The sequence below is a fragment of the Ovis aries genome, chromosome 12, assembly GCF_016772045.2.
Source record: "Ovis aries strain OAR_USU_Benz2616 breed Rambouillet chromosome 12, ARS-UI_Ramb_v3.0, whole genome shotgun sequence".
Classification (NCBI taxonomy): domain Eukaryota; kingdom Metazoa; phylum Chordata; class Mammalia; order Artiodactyla; family Bovidae; genus Ovis; species Ovis aries.
The window spans coordinates 1,026,874-1,052,399 of NC_056065.1; the positions used below are offsets into that span (position 1 = coordinate 1,026,874).

At 52.3% G+C, this 25,526-nt stretch overlaps 1 protein-coding gene across 2 annotated transcripts; it reads left to right on the forward strand.

The window, feature by feature from the left end:
- Nucleotides 1–11,480: 11,480 nt before the first annotated feature.
- PRELP (proline and arginine rich end leucine rich repeat protein) lies at nucleotides 11,481–25,313 on the forward strand. 2 transcript variants are annotated; one of them, XM_004013544.5, is made up of 3 exons: nucleotides 11,481–11,625; nucleotides 19,446–20,431; nucleotides 22,339–25,313. In XM_004013544.5, the coding sequence occupies exons 2-3, from the start codon at nucleotides 19,462–19,464 to the stop codon at nucleotides 22,512–22,514; spliced, it is 1,146 nt and encodes a 381-aa protein (XP_004013593.2). In that variant the 5' UTR covers nucleotides 11,481–11,625; nucleotides 19,446–19,461; the 3' UTR covers nucleotides 22,515–25,313. The 2 variants fall into 2 exon arrangements, with proteins under 2 accessions (XP_004013593.2, XP_060251968.1); XM_060395985.1 differs by having other exon boundaries at nucleotides 19,446–25,313.
- The last annotated feature ends 213 nt before the right edge of the window (nucleotides 25,314–25,526 follow it).

Sequence of the window (25,526 nt, forward strand, 5' to 3'; positions counted from 1 at the left end):
ATCATTGGTTCAATGGACATGAGTTTGAGCAAACTCCGGGAAATAGTGAAGGAAGGAAAGCCTGGCATGCTGCAGTCCACAGGGTCACAAAGAGCCAGACATGACTAAACAGTGGAGCAACAACATAAATACGTATCAAGGGCCTATGTGTATCACCACCCCCCCCCTCACCGCTTCATAGCACCACCCCCAATTTTGATATACTTAGATTTATCTATGTGTGTGTTCATTTTTTCCCAGCTTTATTGAGGCATGATTGACAAATAAAAATTATATATATTTGGGTTACACAATCTAATTTTTTTTTAAGGTTGTTTATTTTCTGTGTCTCTCACTAGACTGAGCCCTCCAAGAGGTCAGGGACAAAGTCTGTTTTCTTCACAGTTGTGTCCTCTGAGCCCAGCACAGTGCCAGCCACATAGTAGGTGTTCAATAAGCATGCACAGGATGAATGCCAGGCCTGGGCATGGTGCTGGCTAACACTGTAAACCTTCATAGAGCTTTTCATCTCAAGGGGAAGCTGGAGCAACTTAATCCCTCTAAGGGCATTCCTGAGACCTTTGTAAGGCAAGCTGCAGACCACAGGGTTGCAAAGAGTCAGACTTAGCATGCATGCGCAAGAGAAGCAGGCATCAGACAAGGGGGTGAAAGGGAGGAGAAAGAGTCCAGGAAGTGGAGAAAGATGACAGGACAGGCACAGGAACCCTGCCAGGAAGGCAGCAAGGGCCCCAGAGATGGACTGGGGTGGGGAGCAGGAGAAAGGGCCCAGTGCTGGGCAGAGAGGGCGGAAGGGGGGCAAGAGGGCGGGGTGAAGCTTGCCAGAGAGAGGCTGTAGAGAGAGCAGCCTGAGCCACCTCCACCCCTAGCGCGGGCCTGGGTCGGGGAGGGACCAGCTCCGGGTCACAGGGACCTGTGGAGTCAAGGCTGCCTGGCCCGCACTGAAGGGTCAGGAGAATCCTGGCAAAGCTGCAGGGCGCCAAGGCTCTGGGAGGCCTTGGTGGAGGGGAGAATGCTGCTGGAGGGGAGAGGCCAGGGTGACTTCATCCCGCAGCAATGTGGAGGCTAATGAATTTCATATCCCCTCCCTGAACTCAGCCACAGGAGGGGCCCAAGGCTGGAGGAGAGAGGGAGAAGCAGGATGGAGAATAGTGAGCCATCTGAAGGAGAGAGGGCGAGGGGACGGCTGGGTGGGGGAAAGGGAGGCACCCTAGAGAAGGGAGGGAGGGAAAGGGCCTCCCGACAGCAAAACCTCTGCGCTGGCTCCACGGACCAGATGGCCCGTATCACTCCTGCGTCTCCACGGGAGGCGACCATCATAAGTCAGGTTCATAAAGGCCGGTCTGATGGCTGACACAGCCTCTTTCGGGGGAACATCCAACGGCAGGCTAAGGGTGGGGCTAGCTGCCCCCCCAACCCCGGGAGCCCTGCCTTCCCCCTCCGCCCCCTCCTCCCTACGCCGCCTTCTCCCCTCTTTCCTCTTCTCCCCAGAACAAACAGCAGGGAGGTGGCGGCCTGCCCAGAGAGCTACTATATTCAGAAGCAGCAGACAGACAAGCCATGTTCATGACATAATAGTACTAATGACACCACTGTTTACCCAGCACCTATCTCCAGAACCCAAGGCTCTCTTCAGATCTAAGTTCCAGCTCAGGTGGGTGGAAACTTGTCTGTCTGAATACAACAAGGGAGGCTGAATTCAAGCCCGAGAGAGGCAAGGTAGACTGAAAGAAGAACTTCCTCACCAGGTCACTGAAACTTACAGTGCTAGGCTAATGGAGACTGAGGGGATGAAGATAAGGTGGGCGAGAGTCCTCATGTCTGGGGGTATCCAGTGACGGCAGAGCCACCACGACCCCAGACCGTCTCCCCCCAGCTGCCCATACCACTTCGCTAACTCCACAGCCTCTCACCAAGCCCTGGCTCATGGAGCAGACAGTAGGAGCTGCCAGCCACCTTCCAAAACATGTTTTGCCTTTTTGCCTTCATTTTGTGGCTTGGCTCAACCAGGCCTAAAAATTCCCCACACCTGGGGTGGGCCAAGATGGAATGCTCCACCGCTAACATCACTGTTTCCAGCCTGAAAGCCCTGCTCTGTCCTCAGGACAGCCTTACGGGGCAGGACAGCAGGCCCTGAGGTCCCAGGAGCCAGGAGGGGTGGCTTCCAGGGCCGCACAGGGGAAGCACCATCAGGAAGCCATGGTGTGGAGTCTCTGGGGTCTTGCCGTGGAGCCCTTAGTACCACCCCCAGCGTGCCTCCGTGAAAGAGTATCCACGGTGGTCTTCTAAGACCCGGCCAGAGTGGCCCCATCAGCTTACTGCCAGGAGGCAACTGGATCAAAGGGGTATCATTTGTGCCCAGTAAATCTCTTCCCGATTTGCAACCCTCAGCCCAGAGCCACCTTGGCTAAATCCTGTTGATGGCCGCCCAGGCCAGTGTAAACACTACAAAGGAAACACAGTGTCTCTTGGCAAGGACACTTCATAACAAAGTTCTGAATTCCTCCACAATGCTGTTTCAAGAGCTACAGCCACAGAAAGTATTTATCCTTTACTGTGAGTCTCTGGGCTCAGACAGTCGCTATGCGCATTGGTACCCCAGTCGTCCTGTCTGTGTGTGTCGCTGGTTTTAGACTGAGAGTCCACGGAACACTTCAAATCGGCCCGACAGGCTCCAGCTACCCTCCCTGGGCGCTGACTGGGAGAACAAGGATGAAGCCAGTCAAGGCTCCTCTTCCCTACACCATCGACTGGGAGAATCCCTTCTCACACTGCTACTGGGAAATGCCGATCTGATGGGCAGACATCCCCTGTCTGGGGGACAACCCAACCTTCCAGTTAGACCATCAGAACCACGCCATATGAAGGACAGAGGAAGGAGATCCAAGAACAAACCGCGGGCAGGCCGCTGCCCCCGCGGGTGGGGAGCTCTGGCACAGGCTCTATGCAGCCTGGTGGCTCCGCTCTGGAGAAGCAAGCCGAGGCCTCAGGCAGCTGCAAAGGTGCTCGCTCCCTCTGCTTCAGCCTGCCGGCCGTGTCACCAGCCCCTGAGGCGGCAGGAGCCTCACTTCCCAGCGCTGCGACATCCCACGGCACACTTGGTAGCACTTCTGAACGCTGCGGGCTGAGAAAGGAGAGCTCTGGAACTGAGAACAACAGCTTGTCTTTGCCTCTGGCTGGGTCTTTCCCCTCTGGCGGCACCAGAATCAGGAGAGAGCTCAGTGGGCAGCCACACAGCTCAGCGCCTGAGGCCTGTGATCTGGCGAGGCCAGGGCTTTGGAGAGTGAGGCCAGGGCTGTGCTCCAGAGGCTGGGAGAGGGGGCCCAGGAGGCGAGAGGGAGAAGGGGCACCTTTCCCTAAGCTGCAGGCCAACCAGTGATTTTTCCAGACTGGGCAAGCAGAGCAGAATATAAGAAAAGTAAAAAGAAAGAAGGCTGAAGCTAGTGCGTGTAGAGAGGAGTAGGTGATCATTGCATCACCTGCTGGAAGAGAGGTAACAGCTCTACTCAGTGAAAGGCACAGACCAGGTCTCAGGAGACCAGGCTTCCAACCCAGCCTCACACCAGGGGTAGAGTGGGTAGGAGTCGAGTCACATCCCGTTTTATTAACTGATGCCGCCCTGCCACACACACACACACACACATGCACACTCAAAACTCACTGCGGATTACCATTCATTCAGTCAGCAAGCGTTATCAGTATGGTCTAGATGGCGCGGGCACCGGAGCCAGGTCGCCTGGGCTCAAATCCCAACTCTGACTCTCAGAAACTGTATGAAGAGTGAGAGTGTTAGTCACTCAGTCATACCCCGCTCTTGGTGACCCTATGGACTGTAGCGCACCAGGCTCCTCTGTCCGTGGGATTTCTCAGGCAAGAATACAGAAATGGATTGCCATTTCCTTCTCTGGAGAATCTTCCTTACCCAGGCATCGAGCCTGGGTCTCCCACATTGCAGGCAGATTCTTTACTGTCTGAGCTGCTCTGTAAAATTAGGATAATAACAGTAGTACCTACCCCTGTGGTTTTGAGGATTAAATGAGTTGATGCACTATAAAGTACATGCAAGGCACACAGTGAGCTCCTGAGAGGGTTAGCTGTTCTGGCCATTATTACTCCTCTTTCAAGGTCCTTCGTCAGGAGCTGAATTCCTGCCTTGGAGACCCTCCAATCACCCAAAAGAGGCAGACTGGGAAAGGAGCAGTAACAGTACTGTGCGATAAGTGCAGTGATAGAGCTGTGGCCCAGGGAAGCGCAGGCACGAGCAAGTTCACTCTGCCTGTGGCAATCAGGGAGAGCATCATACAGGAGGTGACATTTGCTTTGGGCCTTGCAGGGTGAATAGGAGTGCCCCAAATGGAGAATAAGCAAAGAAGGACATTTGAACACAGACTGGGCAAAAGCTTAGAGACATGAAAACCCGGGAATACGTGACCTCATGAATCTGGCTCTCAAGTTCTGTAGGAATTATGGAAGGAAATCACAATGGCCACAAAGCCAGGTCAAACTGCAGGGCCTCAAGTGTCATGCTACGGCATTTGAACTTTGTTCTGTAAACAGCTGAGACTCTACAGAATTTTAAGCAAAGGGATTACATGATTAAGTTTGTGTTTGGGAAAATAACACATTTATGGGTCATGGAAAATAGATTAGAAAGTGAGAGGGCTGCTGAAAAACACACCCAGGGGGGTTTTGCATGGCTTCGGCAAACACAGAAGAGGAGAAAGTATTCTAGTTCTTCTGGCCGGCTGCCAGATTACACTGAGGCCGGGGTTCAGGGAACTGACACCTACTGTGCGCCAAAAGGGTGCCAGGTCTCAGTGCTTCAAGTCAGAATCAGATCCGACACAAGCCTCTGGGGGGCTGGCAGAGCAGGCAGAGGGCAAGGAAGTGGCACAGGTTCCAGGCTGGACACACGCCAGGGGGTCGCTGGAACACGAGGACAGAGTGCTTGTGGCTTCCCACGGGGTGGGGAGGAAAGCGCTGTCAGGAGAGCGTCCTAGAGGAGCAGCAGCTGTGGCTCAAGGGGGCAGAGAGTGAAGGTGTGGAGACGCCTGCAGGGCGCTGGGTGCCGTGAGAGGCAAGTGACTGGGGTCGAGAGCTTGAGCAACGGGGCTGCAGAGGTGAGGAGGAGTCAGAGCTCCACCGAGGGCCTGGGTCCAAATCTCTGGTGGCAGCAGCCTTTAACAATACAGATCTACTTAAATCAGCGTGTCTAATGGAGGGGGGCCTCAGGCATTTTTAAGAACTCTCTGGAGAATCTGACCTGCACCATGGGCTAAGAACCAGAGTCTTGGGGTTAGCCACGAAAAGGTGACCTGGTCAGATCTGTGCCTTAGGAAGATCCAGGTGGAGGGGCGAGGCAGGAAGACCCAATCAGAGGTTCCGATGGGGGTGCAGGGCCGTGGCAGGTGAGGGGCAAACTACAAAAGCCACTAAGGAAAGGGAACTGACAGAACTTGAGTCCATACACTCTCACAATGAGGGGAGAGAAAGAGAGGAGCTGAGCGTTACTCTGTATTTTAGAAATGAGAAACTGAGGCCTAAACCCGTGGTTATCAAGTTTCAAGTTTGAGCACTTCTTTTCAGCATCAAAAAAAAAAAAAACCAGTGATGATAGTTAAACTTGCATTTATTGAAATTACCTGAGAACACCAGCTACATGGATTTAGAGAGCATTTTAAAGACTCTCCATTGTATTCATCACAACAGCGTGGATAAACATGAACAAGGATGCTGGAAGCAGAGCAAACGAGATCCCGATCTTACCTCTGCCTTTACAGCCGTGTGACCGTGGGCGCATGAACTATCTCTGCCTCCGTTACTCACCTGTTAGACGGGATTTCAGCAGTCCCGCATCATGGAGCGGGGTGAGGACTGAAGAGTTGTCCAAGTAGAAGGCTGGGAAGAAGGCTGGCATATAATCGCCTCAGTGAAATTCAGCTAGTACTATTACTGTTAACACTGCAATGGTATAACTGCTATTATACTATACTAGTTATACTAGTTATACTAGTTATACTGTAATAGTATAACTACAGTTACTGTGTAACTGTGACAAATAGATTTAAGGGACTAGATCTGATAGACAGAGTGCCTGACGAACTATGGACGGAGGTTGTGACGTTGTACAGGAGACAGGGAGCAAGACCACCCCCAAGAAGAAGAAATGCAAAAAAGGAAAACGGCTGTCTGGGGAGGCCTTACAAATAGCTGTGAAAAGAAGAGAAGCAAAGGAGTAAAGGAAAGATATACCCGTTCAAATGCAGAGTTCTAAAGAACAGCAAGGAGAGATAAGAAAGCATTTCTCAGTGATCAGTGCAAAGAAATAGAGGAAAACAATAGCATGGGAAAGACTAGCGATCTCTTCAAGAAAATTAGACATACCAATGGAATGTTTCATACAAAGATGGGCTCAATAAAGGACAGAAATGGTCTGGACCTAACAGAAGCAGAAGATATTAAGAAGAGGTGGCAAGAATATACAGAAGAACTGTACAAAAAAGATCTTCACGACCCAGATAATCACAATGGTGTGATCACTCACCTAGAGCCAGACATCCTGGAATGTGAAGTCAAGTGAGCCTTAGGAAGCATCACTACGAACAAAGCTAGTGGAGGTGATGGAATTCCAGTGGAGCTATTTCAGGTCCTGAAAGATGATGCTGTGAAAGTGCTGCACTCAATATGCCAGCACATTTAGAAAACTCAGCAGTGGCCACAGGACTGGAAAAGTCAGTTTTCATTCCAATCTCTAAGAAAGGCAATGCCAAAAAATGTTTAAACTACCACACTATTGCACTCATCTCACACGCTAGTAAAGAAATGCTCAAAATTCTCCAAGCCAGGATTCAACAGTACGTGAACCATGAACTTCCAGATATTCAAGCTGGTTTTAGAAAAGGCAGAGGAATGAGAGATCAAATTGCCAACATTTGCTGGATCATCAAAAAAGCAAGAGAATTCCAGAAAAACATCTATTTCTGCTTTATTGACTATGCCAAAGCCTTTGACTGTGTGGATCACAGAAAACTGTGGAAAATTCTGAAAGAGATGGGAATATCAGACCACCTCACCTGCCTCCTGAGAAATCTGTATGCAGGTCAGGAAGCAACAGTTAGAACTGGACATGGAACAACAGAGTGGTTCCAAATTGGGAAAGGAGTACATCAAGGCTGTATATTGTCACCCTACTTATTTAACTTATATGCAGAGTACATCATAAGAAACACTGGGCTGGATGAAGCACAGGCTGGAATCAAGATTGCCGGGAGAAATATCAATAACCTCAGATATGCGGATGACACTACCCTTATGGCAGTAAGTGAAGAAAAAGTAAAGAGTTTCTTGATGAAAGTGAAAGAGGAGAGTGAAAAAGTTGGCTTAAAGCTCAACATTCAGAAAACTAAGATCATAGCATCTGGTCCCATCACTTCATGGCAAATAGATGGAGAAACAGTGGAAACAGTGGCAGATTTTATTTGGGGGAGCTCCAAAATCACTGCAGATGGTGATTGCAACCATGAAATTAAAAGATACTTGCTCCTTGGAAGAAAAGTTATGACCAACCTAGATAGCATATTAAAAAGCAGAGACACTTTGTCAACAAAGGTCCATACAGTTAAGGCTATGGTTTTTCCAGTGGTCATGTATGGATGTGAGAGCTGGACTATAAGGAAAACTGAGCGCCAAAGAATTGATGCTTTTGAACTGTGGTGTCGGGGAAGATCCAACCAGTCCATCCAAAGGAAATCAGTCCTGAATATCCACTGGAAGGACTGATGCTGAAGCTGAAACTCCAATACTTTGGCTACCTGATGTAAAGAACTGACTCCTTAGAAAAGACCCTGATGCTGGGAAAGATTGAAGGTGGGAGGAGAAGAGGACAACAGAGGATGAGATGATTGGATGGCATCACCGACTCAATGGACGTGAGTCTGAGTGAACTCCGGGAGTTGGTGATGGACAGGGAGGCCTGGCGTGCTGCAGTCCATGGGGTCACAAAGAGTCGGACACGACTGAGCAACTAAACTGAACTGAACTGAGACTGGAATTCCAGGATGATGTAGTTGGAAGGTAGGCATCCCAGAACCTTCGAGAACCTCTTCTTGAAAGGCAGAATGCCGTTACCACTCCCCTGAACCTGGCTTCCTGAGGCCCTGAGGAACTCTGGAGGTGACACTGACTGAGCAGCCTCTGGCCAGTACTGTCTGTCCACACAGCTGATGCTGCAGCAACACTGCTCAGCTGGCCCACAGATCCTCTAGACAGGATCACGGACAGCGAGCGGAAAGGACTTTCAGGGCCGTCTAGCACAACTGTGCTCCCTGGCTGTCTGCAGACGTGGCTCACTCCTCCCCTCCCTGTCTTTCCCCTTCCCTTTGGTTGACAGGTGAAGGTCAGGTCTGTTCTAGGGGAGGCAGGGCGGGGAAAGAGCCTATGAGTTCCTTGGTTTCATTTTCTACAAGGCGGAGCCCTGGGGAGTTTCTGAACATACATACAGTGTCATGGCCAGAAATAAGGAGGCCTAGGAAGCTTCTTCTCTGAGCAGGAAGAGCCCTGGTTGGCCCCAAGCCAGGGGAGAATGTGGGGTCTGCAGGGCCTGAGCCCCGGGCAATGAGCCAGGAGCCACCGTGTCTCCAGAAAGGAAACGACCGCTCTGTGGAAGGTTTCTGTTCTGGGCACACAGCCTTAGAAAGTGTCAGAGGTCTGCTGGGCTAGAGGGGCCTTCCAGGACAAAGGGAGTGTCCTGCAGCCCTGGAGGGGAAACGCTAACTGCCTACTGACTGGACAGCCCCGGGGGAGGGACAACCAAGAGCTGAGATGGAGTTTTCCACTGTACCAGTGATAGGAGTACTCAGATTCAGAAAGGAAGTTAACGTTTAGAAGAAAGTTTAAACTATAGAATAATTGACCTATCCAGTCAATAGACGGCAAATGATACCTGCCACGTGCAGACGAGAAAACTGAGGCTCGGAAAGGGCCGATGAGTAGCCTCAGGCCACTCAGCCAGCATGGAAAGGAGGCAGAACCACAGCTGGGCCCAGGTGTGTGAGACTCCGAGTCCATTACCTTAAAACTGGGTCGGGAGAGGGCAACAAGCCCAAATGTCCATCAGGAGGGGCCGCTCAGATAACTATGGGGCCGAGAGTGAGGGAGAGCCTTAGGTACCAGTATGAGTGGTCATCGAGCTATCCTACCGAGCAAAAATAAAAGGGCGTAGTCGCTTGCACTTAGTGCTTACATGTGCATTAAATAAACCTGGCAAGACACAAGAAACTGGTATGCCAATTGTGCCCTGAAGGAAACTGGATGATGGAGAGACAGAGAGGGCAGAAGACTTTTCCCTGGTACAATCTTTTGTACCATTTGGAATTTGAATCAAGAGACAGTATTAGCTTTTCAAACATTTTTTAAAAGAGAGTGACAGAGAATTTCCTTGTTCAACCCTCTTAAATGTGATGAAACAGACTTCTACTGACCACCGAGGGTGTGCCAAGCCCCAGGTAGGTGCTGCGGCTTATACCATGATGAGTAACATGCTGCCTCTACCCACCAGGAGCCACTCACCCCAGGCGACCCAGACCCCCCAGGCTGGGCGGTGGGATAAGCAACCACAGATCTCCCACAGCTCTTCCCTGTCGTGCATTTGCCCAGACCCCCCAGCCACCCTAGGCTGGGAGTCTCAGTTGGTGAGGGTTGAGGGTCTGCCCCAGACCCAGCCCTAGTGGGCCTGACGACCACGAGCCAGTCTGAGCCAAAACTGCCCCAGGCCACACGACGACTTCCCAGCAGAGTCTTCAGGCAGGGCCGTGGAGATGTGGGAGCCTGAGCCACCTCCCTTGGAGAGTTTCGTATACAACCATGCCCTTTTTTCTCTTGCTTCCAGCACTCACTGCTTATAATCAAGCAGCAGTTGCTAAGCAGATCAAATAAGCAGTGAGCCCTGGAGAGGAGATTTCAGCCTGGGTGGGAAGTGTGAGCAGGTCCTGACTCTGGAAATGTATCTGTGATCTTCCACATCAGGGAGCCCCCTCCCTCCCACCTCGCCCTTCCTGCACTTTCCTGCCCTCGCATTCTGTCCCCCTGACCACACCTCCTAGGAGCGTGCAACAGCAGCAGCAAGCCCGGTGGCCTGACTTCCGCCACCCCCCCCAGCAGTCGCTTCATATTGTTCTTGATATGCCAAGAAGAGATAAATACCTCCCCTGGGGTCAAGCTACACCAATTGGTGTCCCCGAGATTCAAGGAAGGGAAGCTCTTTCTGGAGGAAAAGTACAAGTGTCCATGGAATTCTCCAGGCAAGAATACTGGAGTGGGTAGCCAGCCACTCCCTTCTCCGGGGGATCTTCCTGACCCGGGGATCAAGCTTGAGTCTCCCACATTGCAGGTGACTCTCCACCATCTGAGCCACAAGGGAAGCCCCTTTCTAGAGGAGCTATCTCTTTCTGGAAAGGACTAAGGGTCTAGCTGTATGAAGTCAGCGAATCGCAAAATGCTCTCCCTGTCAATGCTTCCAAAGAAGCTGTTCTCCATGGACTTGATGATAGAAAACGTAAACACAAGCGAGTTTTCTCAGTCGTCAGCTGAGGCGGCAGGAAGTTCTGATGGGTCGCTACTTAACACTTAACTGCAAGTGTGCTGCAGTTTTTTAACTGAGAAAAAGTATTAGAGGAAGTTCTCACCTGAATGCGTCTCCTGGGAAGACATGGACGGGGAACATTCGGGTTTCCCCATTTACTGTGTTTGATGACTATACCGCACCCAAATCTCTCCTGAGTATGATGTACATGGGGAAGCTGAGAGAAGACACTGACATTGTCCACATGGACAGTGACTTTAGGTCTCACATAAAATCTTTATTCTGCAGTGCAGTCCCAGGCCTGACTTTTCCCTCTCCGGTTCTCAGAGCAAACTATCTCCCATGCCAGCTCACACAGAGCAGGACTCCATCCCCTTAGCAACCTCCCAGGGAAGGTGACCTAGGGAAGGACCATCACTGCTCAGAAAACACATCCCCACCCTCCACATTTGGGAATTCAAGAGCAGAGGAGTGAGGGGCCTCAGAAGCAAGGCGATTGTCAGGAGGAGAAATGCAAGACGCTGGTGCTGGACCCAGCCATCCAGTTCTTGCCGGCACAGAGGTTGCTTTCATTCCTTTTCTTCTGTTAATTTGGCCTGTTTTCCAAACATGGGTCAAACAACCTCCCTCCCAGAAGCAGCAGCAGCAGAAGGAAATGTTATTAAAAACGGGTCCGTTAGTGGGCATGGTGTGTGGATGGAGTCTTTGGGATTTTGGCTGCCAAATAAAGACTTTATTGTTGTCATTCCTCCTCTCCCAAGCTCCCTCCCTCCCTTCCCTCCTCCCTTCTCCCCTCCTCCCTTCCTCCCTCCCTTCCTCTTCCCCTCCCTACTTACAATCAGCCTGGCCCTCCCCTAACCTAACCTCCCTACCCCAGTAGGATCTGGTGGAGGAAGAGTCAGGCAAACACAAGCACGCACACACCACTGGGAGACCAGAGCGTCTGGCTGGCTCTCTGCTGCCACAGCACCACTGAGGGTGGGGGGAGCAGAGGCAGTCTCGCCTCGCCGGAGATAAACCCGAGCTGAGAGGAGAGGCAGGTGGTTCAGGTAAGCCGTCTGGAGGAGGAAGGCTCCGGCCTCCAGCCAGCCCCTTCCTGCCCCATCCACGCCAGGCTACTGCTCTAGGCTCTGTCCTCGCCTGCCTTCCTTCCTTCCACCCCTCCTTCCTGTCCTCTACCAGATTTTCCTCCTTTCAGAGGAGCTCAAATCAGTCTTCCTCATTTCGTCTCCACCCTCTTCCCTCTCTTCATCATTCTGCACCCATGGATTGGCTTGCTGCAAAAGGCAAACTTTCTTGGTACGGCTGTGTGCTGTAGCCCAGAGCCATGCTGCACCCAGTGTTTCTACAGATCGGGTGCCCACGGAAACTCCACTCTAGAACCCACTCTGCTGCACCTTTGATGCTTCGTCACACACTGTCCCGGGCACACACGTGTGCCTCACAGATGCTGCACTTCCACTTCGCATGCACACGCACGAATGCACACACAGTGGGAAGGCGTCCTGTCCATTCACCTCCGTCCTGACGGCATTTGACATGCAGAGCTAGAGCACACAGTGACAAGACCCTGGCAGGAAAACACGCAGGCACGCGCGCACACAGCACCTAAGAGAGAAGAGCAAGTGCGTCCTCCCACCGAGCTGGCAGAGCCAAAGAAACCATGTGTCCCAAACGCAGGCAGATCAGGAACAGGATGAGCAGCAGCAGGGGCTGGAAAGATTTCTTCATTCTTTAGAACTTAATTGGGTGGAGGAGAGAAAAAAGCAGCTTTCTAACCTGCACGGTGTATTCCCAGTAGCTCTGACTTTCCCTGCCTCACTACTCTAAACCACTTTTCTTTTGGAAAGAGAGAGAAGAAAGCAACCCTACTCCAAAGCCTTAGAGGTACTAATTCCCAGCACTGGGGGTATTCATTTCTGTTTTCGGCAGGCAGCCAGAAAAGAATTCTCTTTAAAGCCACTTCAACATAATCCCACACTGGCAAGGGCTTCCTATGAGAGACGAAAAAAGACGTAGTTCCTTAATGAGTCAAGGGAGGGGAAAACTGAAGTGGGAAACTGAATTTTTTAAATAGGGTGGACCTTCTCCGTTTGCCCAGCTCATTCCTCTTCGATTATGCAGAGTGCTATCCCAAGGCAAGAAGGGCATAGCCTAGGAGAGGGTCTCCAAGTACGGCTGGTCTTCGAAATCACCTGGATGCAGGGGAGGGTGAGAGGTGCTCACTAGAAATACAGACAACTGGACCCTTTGCTTTAGATCCACAGGATCAAGACCCAAGAATCTGCTATTGTTTCAGGATGTGACAGGCAGCAAGGGTTTGGGAGTCTGAACCAGAGGCCTGAGGGACACATGTGTAGGACTGAAGAGCCCAGGATTCTGGCAGCGTTAGCTGGGCAGACAGGCTGTGTGGCTTCCCGGACAAGGACTGTCTGAGGGAGCAGCTTCAGAGTGTCTCCAGTGGGCCACCCTCTTTCGCAGAGTAGAAGCAAGCACCTGAAGGAACAGGGAAGACCTTGAGTGAGCTCTCCCCTTCTCTCCTCCTTGTAAAAACTGGCAGCTGTGTAATGAGGGAACATTGCAGAAAGCAATTTCCCCCAAGGTAGCTCCAAAGAGCTTAGGCTTCCTCCTACCTGCTAATCCGCCTGCCTGGGCCCCCAGGGGCCCTGTGCAGGGCTCCTCCCCACCCCTTTTAGGTCCCCTGCTCCTGCCCAGTAGCTGCCTGCTCTGGCGGGCCTGCACAGAGGATGGGCCGAACCGCAGGGTCTACACTGCCCCTTCACCTCCCCGGGGGCAGCCCCACCTCTTGGGCCTCTGGGGGAAGCTGGAAGGGACAGGTACCCAAGGTTGGGAGGGGAAGTCCCGAGTCACAGTGGACTCCACAGCCAGCTGAGGACAGCAGCCTGCGGTGTCCCTGGTCAGCATCCCCGCGGCTGCTGCAGAAAGGCTCAGGGACAGGAGCGGGTGTTAGTGAGGGGGAGGGACAGAGCGAACGTTCCCCAAATGGCTGGAGGCATCTATAGCTTCTCTAATTATTTCATTCTGAGACCTAAGTGTGGTCTCACAGGCCTGAAAGGGGAGGAGCTTGCTCTGTGTAGGAGAGTTGGTGGGAATCCAAGTAAACATCTGCAAGGATCGGCATTCTGTGGAGGGAACGGCTGTCCTCTGGCCAAGCTGAAGAGACAGAGACCCCATTACTTTGAAATAATGTCAATAATAGCTTAACATTCACCAAGCACTTGCTTTTTGCACATTTACTCACTTAACCTTCAAAATAATCGGATAAAAGTGTGTTAGTATGCCCATTTTACAGATGAGGAAACTGAAGCTTAGTAGAGGTAAGAGATTTCCCAAGAGTACCCAGCCAAACAGCTGAAGAGTTGCAGGGTTGAGACCCACATCTATAAGCACTCAACACATCAGACAGATTCTTGTAGGCTTTCTTCACGGGGTGGAAAAGCTAGGGGATTGAGGCAGAGAGAAGGACATAGTGAGGAGCTATAATGAGAGGACAAGGGCCATCCCACCCTAAATTGTTCCCCTTGCCTTTAGAATGGAAAACTTGCTCTTCTGGACTTAGTGGCCTGAGCCCAAAAGACACTGTGTTTACATGTCGCCTTGTGGTAGACACTGGGGAGACAGATGGCTTCTCCATTAGAGTGTTAGATTTATTTTTAGCTCTTTTTGATCTGTAGCACATTTTAAAGTCGCTTATCACGTTTTCCTCTGAAAATAACCCGATAAGGAACAGAGGGACAGGGAAGATTTCTTTATCTGTGTTTTGCAGGTAAGGGAAGTGAGGCTGAGGACAGGGTCGCGTCACTATAGGCAGTGGTGGCTGGGCGGGGACCCCACACCCCCTGTCTAGTTTGCACCGTGTTGCTGTCTTCACCTTTGCCCCAGTCAGCCTTACTCCCATTCTGCTTTCACTCCCCAAGAAAGGGACAGTGAGTCGGTGACTTGCTGAATTCACCATGCCTCCATGTTAGCCCTTAGTCCTGTTACCTCAGGACCCCACAACGCCTACTTGGAGGTCTTGGAAGAATCTAAGGCAGCTGCGGTGGGCCTGCCTCACTCCTCTGTTAACAGCTGGGCAGAGAAGACCCGATTCTCCTGGCTTTCAACTCCCGTGTGGGCTTCAGGAAGACACAGAGAATAGAATGGCTTTCAGAAGTCTGAGTTTAGGACAGAAAGAAGGAAACCAAAACAGAGGGTCATCCCAGCGTCCATGGGCATGGCTCTGGCAGGGGCAGCCCCATTCCAACGGTAGGGTCACTAGCTGGGTGAAGCCAAGGAGGCTCACGGGTAATGAGCTAGACGTGAAATCTGACAAGAACACCAGGAAGTAGTGTGGAGTCATCTTTCTTTAACCCAAGGAGACACACCCAGCCTCACTCTCAACTCAACCCCAACCCCAGGCTGTCTCCATACAAAGCCAATTGCCCTATGATTTGGTAAACCCTTGTGGGCCTCAACCCCACCCTGCCCTGAGGAATCGTTGCAAGAGTCCTGGGAGGATGAACCTTAAATGAATGACTTTATGAGCTAAACAGGGACAGGGCTTTCTCACTTTAAAAATCAGAGTCTCTTGAGAGGATACGTTCTTTCACAAACAAATCAATGAATACATGAAACCCCTGCCATTTGCAGAGGTTTCATGCTCTATGACATGCCTTCCTGTGGATGATCCCATTTGATCCTCACACAGTTGAGGACCCTGGGCCTGAGCAGGTGGGTCAGAGCCAGGATTCAAGCCTAAGTCTCTAATACTTGAGATTGAAACTTGAATTTAAAACTCTCTTAGAAAATCTTCTCAAATGGGAGAGTGAATTTTGGGTTGGTCAAAGCGATTGCTTTCCGCTCACAAATGAGCAGCTTTTTGAGAACAGGTGTTGGTGAATGGGGTTACAGGAGGTCAGTGGTTATAGGCGGTCCAGGTGCATTCATTGAGCAAGCAGTGAGCTCGGCCCAGCGGAAGGTGGGGAGGTGTGCTTGCGAAGGCAGAAGAAATTTAAAAATCACATACACTTAGAATCCCGCCTGAGGGGACTTATGACTGGACAGAAGGTTCTGGAAGACAGGAACATACGAAGGCGTGGCTTTGGGCTTTGTGGGAGACACCATGGCTCCCTTTGGAGTCCAGGGACTTCTCGTCTGTCGCAAATTCTGGTTTGGAGACTTAGACTGTGGGGACGGCACAGACGCCATCAGGAAGGAGCACTGTCCCATGAGAAAAGCCTCAGAAATGAGCACTGCTTCCTCAAGGAAGGAGCATGCGCACACACAGAATGGTTCAGCCCCAGGGCCAAGAGCAGGGGAATTCAACAGACCTAGCTTCTCCAAGGAACAGGCCCAGGAGCTTCTCCTCGAGAACCTTCTCAGGGCTGAAAGGAGCGTGGCCAGCCCCCAGAGGTCTGGAGCATAGACAGGTCAGAGGGCCGGTGGGGAGATAAGGGAAGTTCCCGAAGGGTCTGGCACAGGAGGTGGCGGCAAGGGCGGCCTGTGTTCACGGGGATGGCAGGGGTGGGAGGCATGCCCGTCGGGTGAGGCTGTGACTAACCCGCGGCTCTGACGCGCCTGAGCCGAGTGCTGCCCGGGCCCCGCGTCACCGGGAAGCGCCTCGTGCCAGAGCCGGCTGCCGCTCCGCACGGGCGTGACTTGCCCACTCAGGGCCCAGGGTAAATGCTCCTGCTGACCGAGGCAGTGAAAGGGACGGGGCTCCGCCAGGCTGGGAAGCCTGCCCAGGGCTTCTCACTGCACAAGAGACCTCTTGCTTATTGTCAGTCTCCCAGCTGGTCAGGAAGTAAAAAGTGCCAAAGCAAAAAAATTCAAGGTCACAAAAACTGGGGCTTTTAAAAATGTTAGGTTTTAGCACACGAATGTAACACTTTCAGTTCAGTCGCTCAGTCGTGTCCGACTCTTTGCGACCCCATGAGTCTCAGCACGTCAGGCCTCCCTGCCCATTACCAACTCCCAGAGTTCACTCAGACTCACGGCCATCGAGTCGGTGATGCCATCCAGCCATCTCATCCTCAGTCGTCCCCTTCTCCTCCTGCCCCCAATCCCTCCCAGCATCAGAGTCTTTTCCAGTGAGTCAACTCTTCGCATGAGGTGGCCAGAGTACTGGAGTTTCAGCTTTAGCATCATTCCTTCCAAAGAAATCCCAGGGCTGATCTCCTTCAGAATGGACTGGTTGGATCTCCTTGCAGTCCAAGGGAGTCTCAGGAGTCTTCTCCAACATCACAGTTCAAAGGCATCAATTCTTCGGCGCTCATCTTTCTTCACAGTCCAACTCTCACATCCATACATGACCACAGGAAAAACCATAGCCTTGACTAGACGGACCTTTGTTGGCAAAGTAATGTCTCTGCTTTTGAATATGCTATCTAGGTTGGTCATAACTTTTCTTCCCCGTTTAAAATCTCTGTGCAATATTGTTATGCTATTTTCAAGAAAATTACAGAACCTGTAACATTTTCACTGATAGTTCACCAGTTACAAGTGGTGTGGGGCCTGGCAACGAGACTCAGGTTTACTTTTCCAATGAGAGTCTTTTCAGCTCAGCCTTTCCGGTGTCTCCCCAAGACTGTTACGTGTGCAGCTGGAGATAAAGCCAAGAATCTAACTGCAGCGTCCTCTGTGACAGGAGGCCAGGGGAAATGGCCCCCTGGGCCCCCTTGGAGAGGTCTGCCTGGGAAGAGGCCACCTTAGAAGAAGGAGGAGAAGGAGCGGAAGCTGCAGGGCAGCCTCCTCTCCCTCCCTCCGCTGTCTCCCTTCGCTCCTCCCCTTCCACACTCTCTACCCCATGAGGACCCACGCACGCACACCGGGGAGGGGCGCGTGTGTTTGCTCGTGTGTGCGGCACAGGGAGACGAGTGTCTGTGGGAGCGTGTGTGGGCTGGGTGTCCAGGGCAGGTGTGCAACAGGTGTAGGTAGACTCCGTCGCCCCTCCAGGGTGAGCCCTGCCCTCATCCATGTTTCTTGTCACACTCAGCTCCTTCCAAGTAACAGACTCAGGCTAAACATCTGGTGAGGGGCTGCTACTGAGCTAGCTTTGAACAAAGCTAGCAGGAAGCCAGTACTGGGTCACACAGGGAAGAACCTAGCTGATGTGGGCTCCAAAGAAAGCGGGGGAAGCCTGGCGCAGAGGCAGTGATCACAGGGTCTAGATGCAGTTGAGGATATACTCCAGCCCCCCCTCTCTCAAGAACTCCAAGAAACCTGCATCTCCAAAGTGTCCCAGGCCCTAAGAAGGGGAGGGGCAGACCACTGCAAATTGTGAAGAAGCAGCAAAGAGGGCCATTGGAAGCAACGTGGAAACAGAGATCCCGGAGGAGACCAGAGGGGCTGTCACAGGGACCTTGGGAGGGGAAAGGACAGGTAACCCGACAAGCTAGGGCAGGGGGTCTGAGAGAAATGCCAGTTATTGTCTGCAGCCTTGGGTCTACCAGTTTCCTCAGCTTAATTTGACTCAGACCACATGGCCCTATCTGAAGCAGCATCAGAACCAATGGGAAGGGCAACCCCAGAGCATCCTTCATCAGCCTGCTCCACTATGTCTTTGAGGTGGGCAGAAGTTCTTTATATCCCACCTGATATCATCAGCTCCAATGCATACGGGAAGCAGCAATACCAGATCAGAAGAAACGAAAGTGGTTTCCCTGCAGCTTTTTAAAAAACTGAAACATAGTTGATGTACAATATTATCTAAGTTACAGGTGTACAATACAGTGGTTTACAATATTTAAAGGTTACACTCCATTTCTAGTTATTATAAAATATTGGCTATATTTCCCATGTTGCACAATAGCTTATTTTATACATAATAGTCTATACCTCTTAATCTCCTATCCCTATATTGCCCCTTTCCACTAGTAACCAGTGGCTCTCTATACCTATGAATCTGCTTCTTTTTGGTTTTTTTTTAATATTCACTAGTTTGTTGTAGTCCCCACAGCTTTCAGTTGCTTCCTTGTTTATTTCCCCAGGAGCCTTCACATCTGGGGAGAAATTCTTGGTGTGTGTCCTGCTGGCAAAGACCAGCGTTCTCTGAGCTGAGCGCTGGGGAGGAGGGGCGAGCGGGGGCAGACACAAGGGGACCGCAGCACTTCCTTCCCAAGAGCTCGCAGAGCCCACAGAGACGTGGGGCTGTGTCCTGGGTCTGCTGTTATATAGCTTCCTGGCCTTGACAAGCTCCTATTCCCCTCCAGTGCTCAATTTTTATAAATAGTTGAGTCTGGACTTTGTGAATTTCAAAACACTTTTAGCAATGCTACTTTTTTTTTTTTTTTCAAATGAGTGCTTCAGCTACCCTTTAATATATGTAGCAGATTTTAAAACCACAGAGTTCCTCATGTTGGACAGGGGTCCCCCAGAGCCATCCCCTTGGCCTCTCTCCCTCAGGAGGACTCCACTGAAATGGGGCATGGTTTGAAAACCACTGAGTTATGGAACCAGGGAGGACCCTTCCAGATGTAATACCCCAGGACTCTATGGCTCACGTATCCTAACATTCTTCCTATAAAGGGAGAGATGATTTTCTCATACTGCAAAGCAGGACACTGAGGACTAGAGTGCTTAAGGGTATTCTCCAGGAAACTCTGGGACTCCTGATTCACAGCCCAGAGTGCATTCTGCCAAGACAGCTGACATTCTAGCACATCAGCACCTGGGCCTCTGGGAAAGGGAGCCAGACACTCAAACCCTTGCTGCCTTCTCACCTGCTGGATACAGGCAAGCAAGGAGATGCTTCCACAGGCCCTTGCCACGGCTCCCCCCAAGCCCGTCCCGGCCAACTCCAGCTGTAAAGACACGTGCTCTTTTTACTGAGGCCCAGCAGGCTGATGACCCGCCACCTTCCTCCCCACAGGTGCGTCGCCTGGATCATGAGGTCATCCCTCTGCTGGCTCCTCACACTTCTCCTCCTCTTGGCCTCAGCGGCCCAAGGCCAGCCGACAAGACGACCGAGACCCAGACCGAGGCCCCGGCCCAGACCCAGACTCAGGCCCACACCTAGCTTTCCGCAGCCCGATGAGCCAGCGGAGCCTACAGACCTGCCCCCCCCGCTGCCCCCAGGGCCCCCGTCCGTCTTTCCTGACTGTCCCCGGGAGTGCTACTGCCCCCCCGACTTCCCGTCCGCCCTCTACTGCGACAGCCGCAACCTCCGAAAGGTCCCCGTCATCCCGCCCCGCATCCATTACCTCTATCTCCAGAACAACTTCATCACTGAGCTCCCGGTGGAGTCCTTCAGGAACGCCACGGGCCTGAGGTGGGTCAACCTGGACAACAACCGGATTCGAAAGGTGGACCAGAGGGTGCTGGAGAAGCTCCCCAGCCTGGCGTTCCTCTACATGGAGAAGAACCAGCTCGAAGAGGTGCCCGCAGCCCTGCCCCGGAACTTGGAGCAGCTGAGGCTGAGCCAGAACCAGATCTCCAGGATCCCGCCCGGGGTCTTCAGCAAGCTGGAGAACCTGCTGCTGCTGGACCTGCAGCACAACAAGCTGAGTGACGGCGTCTTCAAGCCCGACACCTTCCAGGGCCTCAAGAACCTCATGCAGCTCAACCTGGCCCACAACACCTTGAGGAAGATGCCCCCCAAGGTGCCCTCCGCCATCCACCAGCTCTACCTGGACAGCAACAGAATCGAGGCCATCCCCAGCGGGTACTTCAAGGGCTTCCCCAACCTGGCCTTCATCCGCCTCAACTACAACCTGCTCTCGGACCGGGGCCTCCCCAAGAACTCGTTCAACATCTCCAACCTGCTGGTGTTGCACCTGTCACACAACAGGATCAGCAGCGTGCCCGCCATCAGCAACCGGCTGGAGCACCTGTACCTCAACAACAACAGCATCGAGAGTGAGTGCGGGGCCTGGGGCGGCGCAGGGGGTGGCCGGCTCTCCCTGCTCAGCACTCTCGCGTGCGCCTCGTGCCTGAGCACGCAGAAGCACCCAGTCTGGCACAGGCTTCAAACCTTGGTCTTTCCACTTGCAGCCCACATGACCTTCAAAGAATATCTGACCTCTCTGGGAAGTGTCCTCGTTTGTAAAATGGCACAAAATGTTTATGAAGATTTGCTAGTTTAGTATGGATAAAGTGCCCAGAATACCATGCTTGGGGGGTACCAGTTTTCCTACCTCCAGCCCTCCTCACCAGCCCCTGCTCCTTTGCCCTCCAGACCTGTAGGTAAGGGAGACATAAAATACAGCTCTGGACATTCTCAGACAGATGCAGCAGCTGTGGGGATGCAGACCAAGGAGAAAGAAGCACTCCTAACATGATACTAGGAATCCTTAGCTTTCAAGCCAAAGGATGAGAGGGAGATTTTTGAATTTGTATAATCTCGAAACAAGTGGATGATAGAACAGGCTTATTCACTCATCTGAGATAATTACACAAAGGTAGGGGAAGTCTTCTTAAATCTTGCAAGAAAGAAATTCAGGAAAAGGCAAAACTGTCTAATTTTACCCTGCAGGGAGCAAACTGATAGAACACATTACTCCCACGAGGCTGTATAGGCCAAAAACCTAGACAGAAAGGATACCTTGATTAATAAATGGTTGACAAGTTTCTACCAGATTGTGGACAAAAACAGGCTGTGGCGGGAGGGGCTGGTGATCCAGCCTTCTGAGGTTGAAGACAGAAAGATTCCACCCACTCTCACCATTTCACAGATTTCAGAACAGCGCATCGGGGGGTAAAGTCCAAAGTCACAAAGGTCATAGGAAGAAAATTCATCTATGTCAGGGCTCTTTCTGCTGCTCCAACGCTGAAGAGAGAAGAAAGCGGAGAGAGGGAAGAGGAGGAAGGAGATGAAAAGCAACCAAGCACCACCCACAGAAGCTAAAAGAAGCAAGGCTTGGGAGGATAGAAAGCTTCATTCAGAAGAGGGCATACCAAAAAGGTGGCAGGGAAAACGGAAACTCAGCTTCCATCTGAAAACCTGCCTCCATTTGCCCATCTCTTCCCTTTCTTGCTCCCTTTCCCCAGAGCCAGTCATCACTCCAGAATCAACGGCTCCATCACGTCCTGGGGCCCCGAGCCCCTCCCTGGCGCCCTTTCTCTTCCTGTCATCCCTAGTTCAGTTAACCTAGCCATCCTCTGCCCACCCTCAAGCCTCACATCCCGTTTACAGGCGCACCTCCAGGGCAATCCATCCACTGCGGGCTTCAGATCTTGCTTCCCTCCACTGTTTCTCCACATGCAGCCAGATTCATCTTTCTACAGCATAAACCTGATCGTAGGGCCCTTCCAGATTTAGCCCCCCCGGACACCAGTTCATATATCCCACCGTCCCTCTCATAACAGCAGTCCTGCTCAGTGACATTCCTCAGACTAGAAACCAGAGACCCCATCCTTAGTGAAACATCTGAAAGTCTCCCATAACTGGTGGCCACAACGGGAGCCTCTCCAGTTTACTCTGCTTAGTACACCACGTTGTACTATTTACTGGTTCCAAACTCTGCCGTGAGCTTTTTGCCCCCCACAACATCATTCAAATGGGTCACGGCATCAGAACAACATCCCCAGGTCTCTACACGTTAATTGTATCTTTGAAGGGTCAGCTCAAAGTTCACTTTCTCCATGACTCTTTAGAGTGAGTTTTCAATAACAGTTGTTGACCAGTTCCAATTTAGTTCATTTTACAAACGGGTAAACCAGCCTGGAGATTAGGGTCAGTCACTCAGGGTCGCACGTTCCCGAGAACTGGTGAGCCTACCCCCTGCCCACCTCTCCTGCTGACTTCTCCCTTTCTTTCTCCGCAGAAATCAACGGGACCCAAATTTGCCCCAACAATCTAGTCGCCTTCCATGACTTCTCCTCGGACCTGGAGCACGTGCCGCACCTCCGCTACCTGCGGCTGGATGGAAACTACCTGAAGCCGCCCATCCCGCTGGACCTCATGATGTGCTTCCGCCTGCTGCAGTCCGTGGTCATCTAGGCCTCCTGCGCCCCTGGAGCTCCTCCGGCCACACTGAATGTGGAGGCCCAGGCGCCCGCGCCCACAGTTTGCTCTGTCTCCTTTTCTTGCTCCCAGCTCTGCCCTTCTTTATCCCACCTTCCCGAGTCAGGGACAAGCCATATACTCTGCTGACCCTGCAGCTTCCAGAACAAGATTTCCAAAGGATTGATTTGGTCCACCCAGTTCAAAGACACCCACTGTGCACCCCAGCTTCTGGTCCCAGAAGCACAGGTGTGTGTCTAAAAACATCCCACTCTCTTCCTCCCTCATCACCCCTGGGTTAGCCTGGGCCATGGACTGAAATCTGGTTCTCGTCCTGGCCAAAGCAAGCAGAGCACGGTCAGGGGCAGCCTAGACATGAAGTTTGGAAAGTCCTTCTGGAAACTCCTCTATTGTGGGCAGCTCTGACCCAAACAGACTGAGAAACTCAGGTCTCCCGGGTCAAGGATCCCATCTTCCAAAACTGCTGCTGCCGTGCCCCATTCACGGGCACCAGATGGGCACCTGCCCTCTGCCAGCCTGGATTCTGGAAAGGAGGCGCAAGGGAACGGCTGAAGAAGGGCGCAGACTCAGAGAGGGGCACAGGGACCTGCTGCTCCTTCATAGGGTGAGACGGGCCCCTTCTCGGCACCCAGCCTCCTGGCTGAGCCTCTGTGCCAACAGTAAGAGCAGGGAGGAGCATTCCAGGAGGAGAGTGGCCCAAACACCCAGGAGCCAGCCAGTGGGAGAGGCTGGGGGTCAGAGCCCAGGATGGCCCGGGTGGGTGTGGATGGCTGCTTGGCCGCTGGACCAGAGGCCCAAGGCCTGAGGAGCAGCAACACGGGGAGGGTACAGAGCCAGAAACCCCGCCCTGCCATGCGCCCTCTGCCCTTCCCTTGCCGGGGAGCGGCTCCTGAGAAACTGCTCGAGAAGGGGCGGAGAGCCAGAGATCTCCCAGAGCCCTCTTCTGCTTGTGCAGCGGCCTCCCCTCTCAGCCAGGGACAGCAGTGACATCTGGTGGCCGATACTGCCCACAGCTGGCCCCTGCGTCCTCCTCATCTGCCCACAGCTGGCCCCTGCGTCCTCCTCATCTGCCCACAGCTGGCCCCTGCGTCCTCATCTGCCCACAGCTGGCCCCTGCGTCCTCCTCATCTGCCCACAGCTGGCCCCTGAGTCCTCCTCATCTGCCCACAGCTGGCCCCTGAGTCCTCCTCATCTGCCCACAGCTGGCCCCTGAGTCCTCCTCATCTGCTCACAGCTGGCCCCTGAGTCCTCCTCATCTGCCCACAGCTGGCCCCTGAGTCCACCTCATCTGCCCACAGCTGGCCCCTGTGTCCTCCTCATCTGCCCACAGCTGGCCCCTGAGTCCTCCTCATCTGCCCACAGCTGGCGCCTGAGTCCTCCTCATCTGCCCACAGCTGGCCCCTGTGTCCTCATCTGCCCACAGCTGGCCCCTGAGTCCTCCTCATCTTTCTGGGGTGATCTGCCAAGGTCAAGAGTTGGCCTCAAGTTCCCACTTGAAAAGCTGTGGGCGACATGCATGGTCTCTGTCCTCTGGGGTCTATCGGGCACACAGGTATAGAGGCACCAAGATAGGGTACGTGGTTCCCATATGAGTGAACCCAAGAGGGAAACTTCAGGAACCCAGAAGAGAATATGGCTTGTTCCCCTCTGCCCTCTTACCTTGCGGGTCCCTTCTGCTCTCTGCTTTCAGGTGGTAGACTAAGGAGGAGCTACAGTACCCCTCCAAGGACCCTCTGGAGCTCACGTTCCCTATGCAGCTCCACCCTTTAGACCAGCATGAGTCCTAAATATTATCTCCTTCCTTCGTGATAATTTATTCCCTGTATAGACTGTCCTTCCCCCAAAGTTCTCACACACACTGCCCCCCAATCTGGCACAGGGAAGCAGTGTGTGAAAGGCCTCTAAAGGAAGCCCGAGTCCCCCAGAGCCGACTGACCTTCATCTCCCCTTTCCTCCCTCTAGTGGGTGGAGATGCCCCCCCTCTACAGCCCCCAAGTGAATGTTGGTGGGACTGGGCAGGGTGTGTCCTAGAAATGAGTAGGACGCAGTGCCCACTCTCAAGTTAGGTTGAGAAAAGTTCCAGAGATGTTTAAGAAATTGGATTAAGCTAGCTCCCCAACTTTAAGAAATCTCCATTTTATTCTAATTTTCCTCTTTTGCTAATTTACAGAAAACAGGCCCGTTTCAAGTTCCTCCCCATGTTCCCATTCAACTGCTTCATTCTTTGCAGCTGCAGCTGGTTTTTCCAAAGCTCTTGCTTAAAGTCAAGATAGACTGTAGCCAAGGTGCTACGGCTTAGATAAGCCCCCCTTGTGTATCTTACTCCCACCTTGCACCGTCAGCCCCTCTGGTAATGAGCACAGCACCTAGGACTCCTCAGGGAGGAGGGGTCACTCCCCTGCTCCTGCAAACCTGAACTGTCTTCTTTCAGCAGCAACAAAATCACCATCATCCCAGTGCCCTGTCTAGAATATGCCGGCTTCCTCTATAGCTCCCTGCAGCTGTAACCCAGAGGAAACTGAGTTGGCCGTATAGTCCCCCCACCACATACACGTAATGCGCCGGTTTCCCCCGGACTTAAGGAGGCCGCCTCCTCCATGCACAACTTCGTTCTCCCAGTGCTGTTGGCATAGGCACATACAGGTGTGTAAGTAGGTGTGTACGCGTGCCCTGTACCTGCATCTATTCTTTCTTGAAGATCATGACAACTTTGTGAAACAACTTTCACAGTCCATCATGCTTCACAGCAGAGAAAATAAAGTGAGATGAAAAATATCCTGCTTGAGTTGACAATGTAAACAGGTGAGGATAGTACCTTAAATTCATCTTGCCACCCTCTCCCCCTGCCTCCAACCTTACCACCTCTGAGAAGACTGGTAGAGATAGGATCCTATTCCTAAGAAACTCTAGGGAAATGATTCTAAAACCTTTTCTTGGTGGACTTCCCCCATTCCTAAAGTCAGATAAAAAAATCTGGCAGCTACATGT